The sequence below is a fragment of the Erinaceus europaeus genome, chromosome 11, assembly GCF_950295315.1.
Source record: "Erinaceus europaeus chromosome 11, mEriEur2.1, whole genome shotgun sequence".
NCBI classification, from domain to species: Eukaryota; Metazoa; Chordata; class Mammalia; order Eulipotyphla; family Erinaceidae; genus Erinaceus; species Erinaceus europaeus.
In genome coordinates this window covers 50,690,062-50,706,006 of record NC_080172.1, presented here as the reverse complement: position 1 = coordinate 50,706,006, position 15,945 = coordinate 50,690,062, and the positions used below count along the sequence as shown (strand labels likewise).

The window sequence follows — 15,945 nt, the reverse complement described above, 5'->3', positions numbered from 1 at the left end:
TTCAGCGCACAGAATGGTGACACCTGAGAAGCTGCTCCGCCTGGGCACTCAGCCTCCCTCCAGCCGAGGTGGCAGCGGGCGCGCCGCGGGGGCCCCAGGTTCAGCCCCCGCCTCCTTCTTAGGTCTCCCCCCGAAACCCCCTCGGGGCTCTGGGGGTCCCAGCGCTGAGAAGGCGCCTTTATAAAAAGTTCGTGTCAAATGCTGGGCTGTGACCTTTGCCCTGGCCGACCTCGCGCCCCGGGCTTTGGTTAACCCTTAGATGCCCGCCCAAATGCTCTAAGTGGGGCTCCCAGTCCTACTTTCCAAGGTCCCCCAGCACCCCAGGAACCTGGGGCAGGCTTGGGGTCAGATCAGGGATGGGGCACCCACCACCCCACTACCGGCCTCTTTGAGTTGCTCCAGCAGGGGGCGCTGTTGCCACACTTAGGGGCCTGATGGACGAATCCCGGGTCTTCCCGGAGGGTCCCTGAGTTCTCAGAGGCCACCTGGGATCCCCGCCCAGTCCTTAGTAGGACATGAACTCTGGTGCCTGTTGTCTCCCCCAGCTCGGGCTCGCAAGCAGAGGTCCCTCCGCTGGCCGAATCGTGGTGTGTGGACAGCGAGCATGGATGAAGAGCTGTGGGAAGCAGGCGACACGTGGGGTGCGGGACATGAACCCAAAGCCACTGGGCCTGGGCCTGCAGCTCCCTCCTCTCAGCTAGGAGTGCTGGCCCGGTCCTCCTTCCCATCCAGCCCTAAACTGCCCCAACCCCCACCCTAAGATGCTGGAATGCGTCTTGGGGACAAAGTCCAGGGGAGGGTGGGGGTTGGTCACAAAGCTGAATCCCGGCTCAGGGCCCCCCAGGTGGGGAAGGGGCGGGGCGGGAGGTGGGGCCACCTTATTCTTGGGCAGGGCCGGGCCGACGCAGGACATAAAAGCTGCGGGCGCGGACTCCCGCGCCGACTTTGGGTTGCACTAGGGCGACTCCGGGTAACCGAGCTTCACAGTCCAGCGAAGGCAGCGCCTCTTCCCACGAAAGGACCCGGTGTTCAGTACTCCAGCCAAAGGCTCCGCTGAGCAGTCACCATGCCCAACTTCTCTGGCAACTGGAAGATCATCCGCTCGGAAAACTTCGAAGATTTGCTTAAAGAGCTGGGTAAGAAGGTTTCTGAACTCCCGGGAGAGGAGAAGTTTTGAAGTCCTCGGAGGGAGTCCGAGGGTGCTGGATCTAGGTAGGGAATGGGAGATCTGCATCCTTAAGTCTAGCTAGGGTGCTGGGCTGGGTCACCAAAATCCTGCTTATTCCGGCGGGGCGCCCACCGATGCCAGCTCTTTGGTGACTCAGCCTGTGAATCAAGCAGGAACCAAATGCACTGTGGGGTGGGGCAGGGGGCTGCCCGCAGTTTAGAAGCAGCAAATCCTGCACCCCGCCTAAGAACCTGGCTCCCTGCCTCCCAGCCGTGGGGAACTCGGTTCCCAACTCAGATCATTACCTCTATGCCCAGCTATTCCACAGGAGACCCGCCACCCCAGAACCCACTGAGCCCTTTCCTCCCCCACCTCCTCAGCACTTTTCCATTCTGTCTTCCCTACCCCCATCTTTGAGACAGATATTTTCCGATAGCCAACCAGCTCCAGAGACCGAAAATCGCTCTGGATAATTATCACTTTCTTAGATTTCAACAAGTGGCTTCGTGTGAAACCCCAGCCCACCTCTGTTTCCGAAATTTGGTGTTCCTTACTCCCTCCCTCCCTCGATCCCTCCTTGGAGCCCTGCGGTGGCTTAGCGGCAGGGAGAGCTGGACCTACCCAGGCTGTCTTCCCAACTCCTTTGTGCTCTCCCCTGGGGAGAAGGAGATGGGAGGGATTGGCTGGGAACAGGAGGGTGGTTAGGGACCCAGGTCCCTGGGCAGCCCACTGGGAGCCCTCAAGTCCAAGGTTAAACACTACCATTAGGTTTTTGGACTGAACAGAGAGATCCCATATGGACTGGGTAGAGGGTGGGTGGGTGGGGGGACTGCCTCTGTGTGTGTGGAGGGAGAAAGCTGTAGAATTGACTCTGCATCTTGAAAGCATCTGGAATGCTGGGGGTGGGGTGGGAACAGGGACCTCCATCACTCCTTGCAGTCTCACCACAATACTTCTCTGCCCTTGTTGAAATAAGAAACCAAAAGAGTAGAAAACAGGGGTGTGTGCTGGGGAAATGGCATAATAGTGATGCAAAAAGACTTTCATGCCTGAGGTACCAAAGGAAAGATCTTAGGTTCAACCCCTAGTACCACCACAAGCCAGAACTGAGCAGTGTTCTGAAGAAGAAAGTAGGAAGAAAGTTGAGGTGCCTTTCTCCCCCCACCCTCTCAGACCCTGGCAACTTTCCCAGCCTCAGCTGGAGCATGAAATAGCCCAGCCCTGTTGCCTGTCTGTCTTCAGTCTGTTTGTCCTCCCTGCAGGGTCTCTCAGAGCCACGTGTCCTCTGCAGGCCCTGCTGAGGGCAGATTGGAAACAGACCCGTTAGACACACATGGTCCCCAGGAGAAGGCCAAGGTCAGTGGAGCCCAGCCCAAATGTCCTGGTCAGCAGAGGCTGGCCCAGGGACACCCATCACTGCAACCAGCCCAACTGCTTCTTCTTTTTAAATATATATTTTAAAATATTTATTTATTCCCTTTTGTTGCCCTTGTTGTTTTATTGTTGTAGTTATTGATGTCATCGTTGTTGGATAGGACAGAGAGAAATAGAGAGAGAGGGGGAGAGAAAGATACTTGCAGATCTGCTTCACCGCCTGTGAAGCGACTCCCTTGCAGTTGGGGAGCCGGGGGCTCAAACTGGGATCCTTATACCAGTCCTTGCATTTTGCACCACCTGTGCTCAACCCACTGCGCTACTGCCCAACTCCCCCAGCCCAGCTTCTTAAGGAACTTTAATCCCTTGTCACCTCTTTCTTGCCCTGTAAATGTCCCTCTCCTGGGGATGGATGTTCTGCATTAGGGGATTCCTGTCCCCCCATATGTATGGACTGAGTTCTCAGCCCAGGGGAAGGGGTACCAGGACTAGGGTTGTGTCTTGCAGCCAAACCAAGAATGAATTCCATGGCAGGTTTATGTAACAGGAAAAGTGGCCATTAGACAGTGGGATGGACTTTCCAGGCCACAAGAGAACATGAATTAGACTCTGTCTAAGAAGATGGAGTATGGGCTGTGTCTTCTCTGCTTTATCAGTTAGGTCTGGGAATCTGTTCTTGCTGCCTGGACCCAAGAGCTCAGAATGAAAAAGGAGGTTCCTGGGACTCCCCAAGGAGGGACTGTTTCCCTCCCATCCACCCACATACTTTTGTCATAAGGAAGGAGGAAGCTAGGTATGGAGCAGGGCCAGGGAGTGTGGGCCAGAGCAGGACAGGGGAATCCTGCTTGCCTGGTCCAACTTAGTCGGGCCTTTTCAACCCACCTGCTACTTTCCCAGAGGGTTCTGCTCCTGCTCAGGGAGGACAGCCAGGTCCACTTACACACAATAGAGCCTAGATGTGGTCCTTGTCTGTAGTCGAGCAGTGGTCTCCTGGCTTCTCCACTCTCCTGATAACTGGGGAGTAGAGGAAAGGGGTCCCGGACATCCAGGAAAGGGTGCAAGGACCCTGAATCCATAGCCTGGATGAGAAGGTCTGGACACCTGACACGGGTGGGTGACCTGGAGAAGGGAACATACCAGGGAAGGGAGGGCAGTGTCCCTTCCTGTTCCTTGAAGGGAGAGGGATACAGGAGCCATCTAGGAGGGCCAGTGAACAGGATTCTGAAAAGAGAACTTTATCTCTGGCTTTTTCCCTTGAATTCATCTTCTCAGTTAAGAAATAATTAAATAGGGGGCAGGGTGGTGGTGCACCGGGATAAGTGCACATAATATGCAAGGGGAAAGGGCAAAAAAAGGGTGCAAGGACCTGTGCAAGGATCCTGGTTTGAGTCCCCCCTCCCCATTCGAGCTCTCCTCCCACCCCTGTTCCCCTCCTGCAGGGGGGTTTACTTCACAAGTGGTGAAGCAGGTCTGCAGGTGTCTTTCTCCCTCTCTATCTCCCCCTCCACTTTTAAGTTCTCTCTGTTCTATCCAATAAAATGGAAAAAATGGCCACCAGGAGCAATGGATTTGTAGTGCAGGCATTGAGCCCCAGTGATAACCCTGGAGGCAATAAATAAATAAATAAATAAATAAATAAATATTAAGAAATGAAGCTGGAGGGGTGGTCTGGCTGTAGTGCAGGGGGTAAGTGTACATGGCGTGAAGTGCAAGGACCAGCACAAGGATCCCAGTTGGTTCCAGCCCTCGGGTCACCACATGCAGGGGGTTTGCCTCACAAGCAGTCTTTCTCTCCCCCTCTCTGTCTTCCCCTCCTCTCTCCATTTCTGTCTGTCCTATCCAACAACAATGACATCAATAGAAACAACAATAACTACAACAAGAAAACAGCACAGGCAACGAAAGGGAATAAATAAATAAATATTTAAAAATAAATAAAAAAGAAAGGGGATAAAAGTGAGGTAAGTAACAGCAACAAGTCAGAAGGCGGCTGAGCAAGGGGTAGCAGGAAGAAGCTGTCCCTGAGTCCTGAGTGTGAAGCACTGAGACTTGGGGAGTCCCTGCAGGCCTGCTGACTCATCCAGGCAGGGTGCAGCCTGGAGGTGGAGTAGCACTCTTTGCCCACCTGCCCGGCCCTCTTTCCTCAGCCCTGCAGCAATGCTCACCCCTCCTTCAAGTGCCCTTCCTGGGTGCCCAGGCTGCTGACCCTGGGTTCCAGCAGGGACACCCCTGAGCCTTGGCTATGCTCCCCAGGAGTGAATGTGATGCTGCGGAAGATTGCCGTGGCGGCTGCCTCCAAGCCTGCTGTGGAGATCAAGCAGGACGGGGACACCTTCTACATCAAAACCTCCACTACCGTGCGCACCACTGAAATCAACTTCAAGATTGGAGAGGAATTTGAAGAGCAGACAGTGGATGGCAGGCCCTGCAAGGTGCGTGCCAGGGGGTGCCCACGACCCCCCCCAACTTCCAGACTCTTCTCATCTTCAGGGGAGAAGCACTCTGAGTGAGGCCAGGCTGGAAAAGGGGGTGCAGGGTTGCATTTCTTTGCCCTGGGGCTGCACTGTGAACTTATACTCCCTCCCCCCCACAGAGCCTGGTGAAGTGGGAGCGTGAGAACAAGATGGTCTGCGAGCAGAGACTTTTGAAGGGAGAGGGTCCCAAGACCTCCTGGACTCGGGAGCTGACCAATGATGGCGAGCTGATCCTGGTAAGACCTCTTCATCCTGCCTGGCAGGGGTGCAGGAATGGTCACAACTCTGGGGACTGCTGAAGCAGGGCCTGGCTGGCAGTCACTGTTCCATGCCTGTGTCCTGTGCACGTAGGAGAGGCTGTTCCTTCTGTGTAGAGCACTGCACAGGCACACAGAGGTCCTGTTGTTGGTGTGTGTGTGTGTGTGTGTGTGTGTGTGTGTGTGTGTTGGGAGGAGGCACAGAAGAGACTTCAGGGCACCAGTGCTGAGGGATTTGGGGAACAGCTTCCCTCTACTATTTCTGAATCAAGAAGCAGGCTTGAGGGGGTTGGGCAGTAGCACACTGGGTTAAGCGCACATAGTGTGAAGCACAAGGCCCCTGCCTCCCCACCTGAAGGGGGGGGGCACTTCACAAGTGGTGAAGCAGGTCTACGGGTGTCTAGCTTTCTCTCCTCCTCTTTTTAAAAGATGTTTATTTATTTATTGAATAGAGACAGCCAGACATTGAGGGGACAGGGGCGATAGAGAGGGAGAGAGACACCTGCTGCACTGCTTCACCACTTGTGAAGCGTTCCCCCTGCAGGTGGGGACCAGGGGCTCGAACCTGGGTCCTTGCGCACTGTAACGTGTGCGCTCAACCAGGTGCTCCACCACCTGTCCTCCTCTACCCCTCTCTATCTTCCCCATCTTTCTTAATTTCTCTCTGAAGAAATTTCTTCCTTAATTTCTCTCTCCCTTATTAAAAAAATGGGGGGAAATGGCCTCCAGGAGCAGTGAATTCATAATGTGCTGGCATTGAGCCCCAGCAATTACCTTGGAGGCAAGAGAAGGAGAAAGAGAAAGAGAAGGTGGGGGAGGGGCTGGGCGGTGGTGCACCAGGTTAAGCGCACATGGCACAAAGCCCAAGGACAGGGTAAGGATCCCAGTTCGAACCCCCGGCTCTCCAACTGCAGGGGGTTGCTTCACAAGTGGTGAAGCAGGCCTGCAACTGTGTATCTTTCTCTGTCTTCCCCTCCTTTCTTGATTTCTGTCTATCTTAACCAGCAACAACAATAACAACAGCAATAACAACAAAATGGAAAAAATGGCTGCTAGGAGTAGTAGATTTGTAGTGCAGGCAATAACCTTGGAGGCAAAAAAGAAAAAAAAAAAAAGAGAGAAGAAGGAGGAGGAGAAGAATGAGAGGAAGAAGGCTTGAATCACTGGCTAAGCAGACAGCCCTCTGCCCTCAAACCAAGGCTTCCCACATTAACAAGGAGTTTTTGTTATTATTGTTTTTGTCCCCAGGGTTTCTCTGCTCTGCACTGACTTCTTGAGAAGAATGACTGAGAGAAAATATAGTTTTTATTTTATTACTATTCTTTATTGCCTCCAGCATTATCCAAGGGCTAGGTGTCTGTGTAATGAATCCACTGCTCCTGGCAACCATTTCCCCCCCTTTCCTTTCTTTTTTGATAGGGACAGAGAGAAATTGAGGGGGAAGGGGGAGACAGATAGACAGACAGATAGACCTGCAATACCACTTGTGAAGCTTCCTACTTGCAGGCGGGGGACTGAGGGCTTGAACCCTGGTCCTTGTACATGGTAAAGTGTGCCACCATCTGGCCCCTGAGTAACTTTTTCATATAGAGAGACAAAAAGATAGAGAGGGAGGGGAATAGCACCACAGCACTGCAGCTTCCTTCAGTGTGGTGATGGCCAGGCTAGAATTCAGGCCCGCACACATGACAAAAGATCCACTAGCCAGGAGAGCTGTCTTGCTGGGGCCTTAACAGTGTATTGTATCTTTGCAGACCATGACAGCCGATGATGTGGTGTGCACTAGGGTCTACGTGCGAGAATGAACGGCTACAGACTGGAGAGCTGCTGGGGCCCACTGCCAGCTTGCATACCTGTTCCCCTGCCCTTTGGGCCATGTTCCTGCCCCTCCCCGCTTCCTTCTAGACTAGCTGTCCCATCACCCTGGTTGCTTCCTGGGGAGGCTGGGCTGCCTCTTGAAGGGACTCAGCTTTCTGGGTCCTATATCCCCTTTCTACTCCTACCTATTCCAGAATGTGTTCCCCACCCCCTACCCCTACAGCCCCCATCCCAGCCCCAGCCCTGACAGATGTAAGGGACCCAATGGGAAAGGCTGTCCCTCTGGCTTCACTCTCTGTGGCCTGTATGGTGTAGAATATTTATTGGTTTATTTTATTAAAATGTTTTTAAAAATTAAGCTTGTGTCTGGCTCAAGGGAGAAGGGGCTGTCATTTCAATTCCTTCAAATTCCTCAGAAATTACATGGCTTCAGGATTACACAACAACCAAGGGACGGTCCTAGCCTCTGTCCTTCCCAGCAACCCAACAGTCTGCTGTGACTCCAGAGGCACTCCTTCTTCTGGGTCCCCTGATCTGGTCATCAGGGCAAACTACTTACTGTCTCAGGGTCACCCCGGGTAGAATACCACCTTCTCCCACAATTCCAGTATGGCAACATGACCTCCTCCTCCTCCTCCTCCTCCTCTTCTTCCTCCTCCTCTGCTTCCTCCTCCTTCTCCTCCTCTGCTTCCTCCTCCTCCTCCTCCTCCAGTTGTTCCTTCTCTCTCTCCTTCAACCCCTGTTTGTGGGCCACCTCAGCCTGACCTTGGCTTCCCACCCACATGGCATGTGACGAGATGAGTGTGTCTCGCCCCCAGGCTGGCCTTGCTTTTGCCCAGGTCTCTGCACAGAGGTCTTGTCCCACCTGCCAGCCCATTGCCTTCAGACTTCTCACTCATCCTCTTGCCAGACTCCTAGTCTTTCACTCCCCTGCCCAGCTCCTGCCTTTCTCTTTCAGTCGCCTCACACGGGTCTATGCTGCTTCTGCTCAAATTCCAGCAAGAGCTCCCCAAGTCTGCCTGCTGACTTGTTTGCCTGAGCTGTGCTCTATTATCAAGGTATGATGAGTGCACTGGGTCAGAGCAAGCAAGCATCAGAGAAGTGGTGTAGCATCAGATTCTCAAGATGAGGTCCTAAGTTTTAGCCTCAACACTGAATGTGCTAGAGCGATGTCTGGTTCTCTCCTTTCCTCTCATTAATAAATAAAGCTAGAAAAGGGGGTGGGTGGGGGAGGGCCAGGGAACATAATGGTTCTGCAAAAAAGTTTCCATACCTGAGGCTCCAATGTCTCTGGTTCAACCCCTAGCATCACCATCAGCCAGAGCTGAGCAGTATCAGGAGACAGCTCACTCAGTAGAATACACACTTCACTAGACGCAAGGACCCAGATTGGAGTCCCCAGCCACCATACTATACTGGGGAAACTTCATGAGCAGCGAAGCAGTGCTGTGGTCTCTCTCTCTCTCATTCTCACACATTCACATTTATTTAAAACGAAAACGGGGCTGGGAAGCATAACAGTTGTGCAAAAGACTTCTTTTTTAAAATTTTTATTTATTAAAAGGAAACACTGACAAAAACCATAGGATAAGAGGGGTACACACAGTTCCCATCACCAGAACTCCATATCCCATCCCCTCCCTTGATAGCTTTCCTATTCTTTAACCCTCTGGGAGTATGGACCCAAGGTCATTGTGGGATGCAGAAGGTGGAAGGTCTGGCTTCCGTAATTGCTTCTCCACTGAACATGGTCGTTGACAGACCGATCCATACTCCCAGCCTGTCTCTGTTTTTCCCTAGTGGGGCAGGGCTCTGGGGAAGCGGCGCTCCAGGACACATTGATGGGGTTGTCTGCTCAGGAAAGTCCGGTTGGCATCTTGTTAGCATCTGGAACCTGGTGGATAAAAGAAGAGTCAACATATAAAGCCAAACAAATTGTTGACTAATCATGAACCTAAAGGATGGAATATTGCAGATGAAGATTTGGGGGTCTCTGTTTTGTAGATAGTTAGTAGGCCTATTTTAGTTATATTCCAAAGGGCCCATAGTATATTAGTTTTTTTTTTTTTTTTTCTGAGCCTGACATCTGATATGCAGGTGGATCCTAGTTATTATCTGGGGAGATGATGTCATGGCTGGAAAAAGGACCAGAAAACTGGATCAGGGCAAAGAGTAGCTCCCAAATATGGGAAAGGGGCATAAATACTGTTGACTGTAAATCCCATCGATTTGATCTAATCTGGGCCCCATATTTAGCTTAGGAGTCTATGTGACCTCTTCATCCCTGTAGATCTGAGCTCACATTCTGTGGTCATGAGTAGGAACATTCCAAGCTGCCCCAATTTCAGAACCCATCTTCTTCAGGTGGAAGATAGAGTATGTTATCCAGCTTCCCTTTGGAGGAGGGAACATTCTCTACCATTGTTGATCCATGTTGAGGGAAGGTCCTATGGGGACCCACAAAGGGGTCTATTGTGTTATTCCTGATAGAGATGACTGGTATCATTGGAGAGAGGGATTTATTTGAGGTCTAGGCCCATCATGTCTGTTTGGGAATCTCAGGACTCCCCGACAAGGGCCCCAGCTGATGGGGTAGCCTGATAGTGACTAAAGAGGCATCATGGGAGTCGGGCTTTAGCGCAGCGGGTTAAGCGCAGGTGGCGCAAAGCACAAGGATCAGCATAAGGATCCCGGTTCGAACCCCGGCTCCCCACCTGCAGGGGAGTCACTTCACAGGCGGTGAAGCAGGTCTGCAGGTGTCTATCTTTCTTTCCTCCTCTCTGTCTTCCCCTCCTCTCTCCATTTCTCTCTGTCCTATCCAACAACGACAACAACAATAATAACTACAACAATAAAACAACAAGGGCAACAAAAGGGAATAAATAAAATAAATATTTAAAAAAATTAAATAAATTAAATAAAAAAAGGAGGCATTATTAAAGTATGCCAGTCTCTTGCCCTTATTCAACTTTTGTAGTCCTTACTTTGATAAGATTAGCTTTGGAGTGAGTGAGGGAAATGTAATAGGAAGTAGGTGAGGAGGGTATTTAAGCCTAAGTAGGCACTATTTCATTAGGAACTTTATGGTGTCTTTTTAGACCTTTCTACTTGCTTGCTGCATATACTGACTCACTGCAGACTATTGTGTACTTTTGCTTTCAGGTATATATTTTGCCCTAATTTATGGATACATGTGAACATATACCCTATCTCATGGGACCTGGTCTATATCTTGTTTTTTTAGGAAAAAAACTTTGTTAGGAAGTGGACCACCTGAAGTGGAATTAGAGAACCTTATGAAAGGAAAGGTCTTACCCGATTAATGAGGCTGAAGGATTGACATTCCATGCCTGACGTCTCTGGACACAGTCTGAAGTGAGGCATGCCAAGGTGGTACTCATTGTGTTGATTAGGTTGGGATCAGCAGATGCAAGATCAATTGGTATGAATTGAGAGAAGCATGCAGGAAAGTGAGCCCCACCCTAGAGGTTCCAGGACAGGGGGAAATATAGGCTCTATAGAGGAAGCAGGAGGTTCCTGCTGTCTTGGGGTTTAAGAAAGCAATAGATAGTTATTGCTATAATCAAATTATTTGGCAATTGGGTTAACTTTGAAAATCTCTTTGTTAGGATTTGCTGTATCATACACAACATCACCATAATTTATGTCCTTTGGGGAGTCAGGTGGTAGTGCAACGGGTTAAGCGCACATGGTGCAATGCACAAGGACCACTGTAAGGATCTTGGTTCAAGCCCCTGGCTCCCCACCTGCAGGGGAATCATTTCACAGGCAGTGAAGCAGGTCTGCAGGTGTCTATCTTTTTCTCCCCCTCTCTGTCTTCACCTCCTCCATTTCTCTCTGTCCTATCCAACAATGATGACATCAGTAAGAACAATAATAACTACAACAATAAAACAACACGGGCAACAAAAGGGGATAAATAAATATATATTAAAAAAAATTTTTTTAATTAATTAATTAATTTATTTATTCCCCTTTTGTTGCCCTTGTTGTTTTATTGTTGTAGTTATTATCGATGCCATTGTTGTTGGATAGGACAGAGAGAAATGGAGAGAGGAGGGGAAGACAGAGAAGAGGGGAGAAAGACAGACACCTGCAGACCTGCTTCACCGCCTGTGAAGCGACTCCCCTGCAGGTAGGGAGCCGGGGGCTCAAACCTGGATCCTTTTGCCAGTCCTTGAGTTTGGCGCCACCTGCGCTTAACCCGCTGCGCTACCGCCCGACTCCCAAATAAATATTTTTTAAAAAAATTTATGTCCTTTGACATTATTTGTATATAGCTGTGTATTACAGAGTTAGGCCACCGGTTGCTTCTGTTCTCCCTGGTCTAAGCTTTTACAAGAGTCAATATTTCAAAGACTCAGCCTATGGTCTGTGCATTAAAAAAGTTTGAGACATTCAATCAATTTTTTCCCCTCTCATAATAATTAAATAGTGATTTATATGACTACAAGTTAATAGAAGTGTACATAAACACCATTTCCACCACCAAAAGAATATCCCATCCCATCCTCTCCCCCCCCCACCCCTCCAGTGAAGTCGAACATCCACCTTCACCCTCCACCCAGAGATTTTAACTTTGGTGTCCTACTTGCAAAAATATTTTCATGCCTGAGGCTCTGAGGTCCCAGGTTCAATCTCCAACACCACCATAAGCCAGAGATGAGTAGTACTCTGGTAATAAAAATAAGTAAATAATAATATTAATATTAATATTAATAATAATAATAATAGAAAATACTCATTCAACCCAGGTGTCCAACAACAGATGAGTGGCTGAGCAAGTTGTGGTCTATATACACAATGGAATACTACTCAGTTGTAAAAAATGGTGACTTCACCGTTTTCAGCCGATCTTGGATGGACCTTGAAAAAATCATGTTGAGTGAAATAAGTCAGAAACAGAAGGATGAATATGGGATGATCTCATTCTCAGGCAGAAGTTGAAAAACAAGATCAGAAAAGAAAACACAAGTAGAACCTGAAATGGAATTGGCATATTGCACCCAAGTAAAAGACTCTGGGGTGGGTGGGTGGGGAGAATACAGGTCCATGAAGGATGATAAATGACATAGTGGGGGTTGTATTGTTAAATGGGAAACTGGGGAATGTTATGCATGTACAAACTATTGTATTTACTGTTGAATGTAAAACATTAATTCCCCAATAAAGAAATTTAAAAAATAAATAAAAAAATAAAATCGAAAAAAAAGAGAAAATACTCATGTACTGACAACCCTGCTATAAACCATTAACCCCTCAGTAAAATGATTAATTTAAAAATATATATAAAAACAAACAAAAAAGGAGCCTCCTGGTAGCAGAGGAATCATGCAGGCATAACCCCCCAGTGGACATCCTGGTGTGTGTATGGGGAGGGGCAGGATAAGAGCAGTTGGGATAAGCAGGGGGCTTTAGAAGGAAGAGGGTAGTGTTGCCTGGAGCTAGAGTCTCAAGCAAGGCCCGCAGCTCCTCCCCTGCTGCCTGCTTACCCTGCCCACCCTGCCCCTTCTCTACCTTGGCCACCTGTCAGAGGAGTGTTCTCCAACTCACGGAAAACTGACTTCCCACATTCAAGCTTCCTAGATTACCATTGAGACCCCACAAGAAAAGGGATGTTGTATGTCACCAACATCCCAAAAGGGTGGGTAGTCCTGCATGGATGGCATGACCCTCTACACCCTGAAGCATGTGCTGTCCCCAGGACACAGGGCATGCTGACCTCTCCTCCCCGCCACCAGACTTGGAGTTTTCCCACCCCCATGACCCAGGGGAAGGGTACTGTGGATGGGAACCACACCAGCACCACACCATGTGGGGTTGGGCAGAGTTTGCCAGTGAAGAGGGTGGCAGAGGGTGGATTTCTTTTCTTAGAGCAATGCTCAGCTCTGGTTAATGGTAGTGCTGGGGACTGAATCTGGGGCTTCAGAGCTCAAGGCATAAAACTCTTTTTCATAACCGTTATGCTGTCTCCCCAGCTTTCTTTTTCTCTTCCTTTCTCCTTCCATCCCTCTCAGCACTCTCTCCCTCTCTCTCTCTCTTCTTTCATAAAGACAGAATGGCAGAGAGGCAGAGAATGAAAGAGACCACAGCACTGAAACTTCTTTCGGTGTAGTGGTGGCCAGGCTTGAACCTGGGTCACACACATGGCAACATAACACACTATCCAAGTAAGCTATTTCACCAGCTCAAGTCTTGGGTTTCTGATTGATGAGAGGGCAACTCTATATTACATCTGTCTCACAAGGATGTTGTAAGAGCTCAGTGATCACATCTAATAAAGTACCTAGCACTCAGGACTAGTTCCTCCCCAGCCCCCAAATACTGGTTCCACCTCTTTGATCTACCCTTCACAAGGTAGGTAAATAGACCAAACCTCCTCACCTTGGCCAACCTCCCCAGTGTGTGTGTGTGTGTATGTTTAAAATAAGGTCCAAATGGGTCTTAGCAGCCCTTCAAGACATGGCCTGCCCCCGCCTGCATGTAGCCCTCAGGCAGCCCCCACCCAACCTCTCCACCTGGTGTGTTGCCCCAGCCTGTTGGTACCCAGGGCCTCCAGGGCTCTGCTCTTCCATAGCCCTGAGCGGCCGCACCCTCTAAGCACTGACAGCCAGCAGTTACGCTTCATGACCTCTGTGTCCTCCTGTCAGCCTCCTCCCCAGCTGCCCAGGGCCAGGTCTGTGATTCCTCCTACATGGTGAGAGGCCACAGCTGGCAGCTGAGGGCAGGGGGTGGGAGACAGCGCCCCAGTTCTCAGTCCTCAATGAGCCTGAGGCAGGAGCAGAGGGACCTTTTGTTTATTTGTCCAAACACTGCCTCTTGTATCTCCCAGGTGTTGGGCACCCTTCTAAGTTCTGGGACACTGAGTGGACCAAAATGAATAGGAGCCCTGTTCTCGTATGGTGGCCTGGGTAGTGGAGTACACAGAACCCTAGTGGGGAAGGATGGTAATTTAGAAAGAAATGAGGCACTGATCATGGAGAGGGGTGAGCATCACGAAGGGGGGTGGCAGGGTCCTCAGCTACAGCAGCAGGCAACTGCCTCAGAGAGCAGAGATACTGGGGGACAAAGGGCACAGGAGGGTGAAGCAGAACCAGCCACAGGTCACTCACATGTGAGTCCAGCACAGGGATCTTAGGGTTGAGGCCAAGAACAGTCCAGGGTTGTCCCAGATCCCCAGTATAGACAGGTGGGAGTGCCAGAGCCAGTCCTGGGAAGCCTGAGGGCCCTGGACTTCCAGTGCTCTTCTCCTTCCTTCCTTCCTTCCTTCCTTCCTTCCTTCCTTCCTTCCTTCCTTCCTTCCTTCCGTCCTTCCTTCCTTCCTTCCTTCCCTCCCTTACTCCCTCTTCCTTCCTTCCTTCTTTTTTTTTCCCCCTTATATTTTACTCATTAATTTATTGGGTAGAGATAGGAGAGACTGAGATGGAAGGGGGGAGATAGAGAGGGAGAGAGACAGAGAGACAGCCCCACTTGTGAAACTTTCCCCCTACAGGTGGGGACCAGGGTCTTTAAACCCGGGTCCTTGGGCACTGTAGTGTGTGTGCTCAACCAGGTGTGCCACTGCCTGGCCCCCCTCCCTTACTTTGCTTCATGCCTAAGTGATTCCACTGCTTCTAGAAGACCCATTTTCCCCTTTTCATTTCATATAGAGACAGAGGGAGAGAGGAAAAGAGAGACAACAACACTACTGCATTATGTATGAGGCTGCCATGGTGTTCCTGTGTGGAGCTAGGAACTCAAACCTGGGCCTTCACACATGGCAAAGTATGCCCTCTACCAGGTCAGATATCTTCTAGTTCCTTCTTTTCTAAGATTTTTTTTTTTTTTTTTACTAGAAAACTGCTCAACTATGGCTTATAGTGGTGAGGGGAATTGAACCTGAGACTTTGGAGCTTCAGGCATGAGAGTTTCCTTGCATAGCCATTATGCTATTTATCTCGCCCTTTTAAAGATCTTTTATTAAGTGGGTTGCAGGGAGAAGGAGAGATAACCAGAGCATTACTCTGACACATGTAATGCTAGGAATTAAACTCAAGATCTCACACTTGAGAATCCAGTGATCCACTGCTCCTGGTGGCCATTTTTTCCATTGTATTGGATAGGACAGAGAGACATTGAGAGGGGAATGGAAGATAGAAAGGGAGAGAGAGGGAGTCGGGCGGTAGCGCAAACGGGTTAAGTGCAGGTGGAGCAAAGCTCAAGGACAAGCAGAAGGATCCCTGTACTAGCCCCCAGCTCCCCACCTGCAGGGGAGTCACTTCACAGGCTGTGAAGCAGGTCTGCAGGTGTCTATCTTTCTCTCCCCCTCTCTGTCCTCCCCTCCTCTCTCCATTTCTCTTTGTCCTATCCAACAACAACGACATCAATAATAACTACAACAATAAAACAACAAGGGCAACAAAAGGGAATAAATAAATATTAAAAATATTTTTAAAAATAAACAATAAAAACCCTCTAAAGAAAAAAAAAAAGAAAGGGAGAGAGAAATACATCTGCAGACCTACTTCACTGTTTTGAAGTGACCTCCCCTGCAGGTGGAGTGCCCGGAGCTTGTGCTTTGTTCTATGTGTGCTTAACCCTGTGTGCCACCACCTGGCCTCCTTCTCTCCTTCCTTTTCTTTTTTCCTTTTTGTCATCTGTGGAGCTTCATCACTCCATGTCAACTTTTTTAGATAGAAAGGCAGTGAAAGCAGCTAGGAGGTTGAGCAATGGGTGGGATGTTGGATTCTCAAGTTCAATCCCCAGTATAACTTGTACCAGTGTGATACTCTGGTTCACTCTCCTTTTTCTTATTAATAAAATAAAGTGTGTGTGTGTGTGTGTGTGTGTGTGT

The 15,945-nt window shown here is 49.7% G+C and overlaps 1 protein-coding gene across 1 annotated transcript; it reads left to right on the top strand.

Moving 5' to 3' along the window:
- The first annotated feature begins 898 nt into the window (after positions 1 to 898).
- Positions 899 to 7,449, top strand: CRABP2 (cellular retinoic acid binding protein 2). Its single transcript, XM_007535538.3, has 4 exons — positions 899 to 1,136; positions 4,796 to 4,974; positions 5,136 to 5,252; positions 7,028 to 7,449. Exons 1-4 carry the CDS (start codon positions 1,067 to 1,069, stop codon positions 7,076 to 7,078), a joined length of 417 nt encoding a protein of 138 aa, XP_007535600.1. The 5' UTR covers positions 899 to 1,066; the 3' UTR covers positions 7,079 to 7,449.
- The last annotated feature ends 8,496 nt before the right edge of the window (positions 7,450 to 15,945 follow it).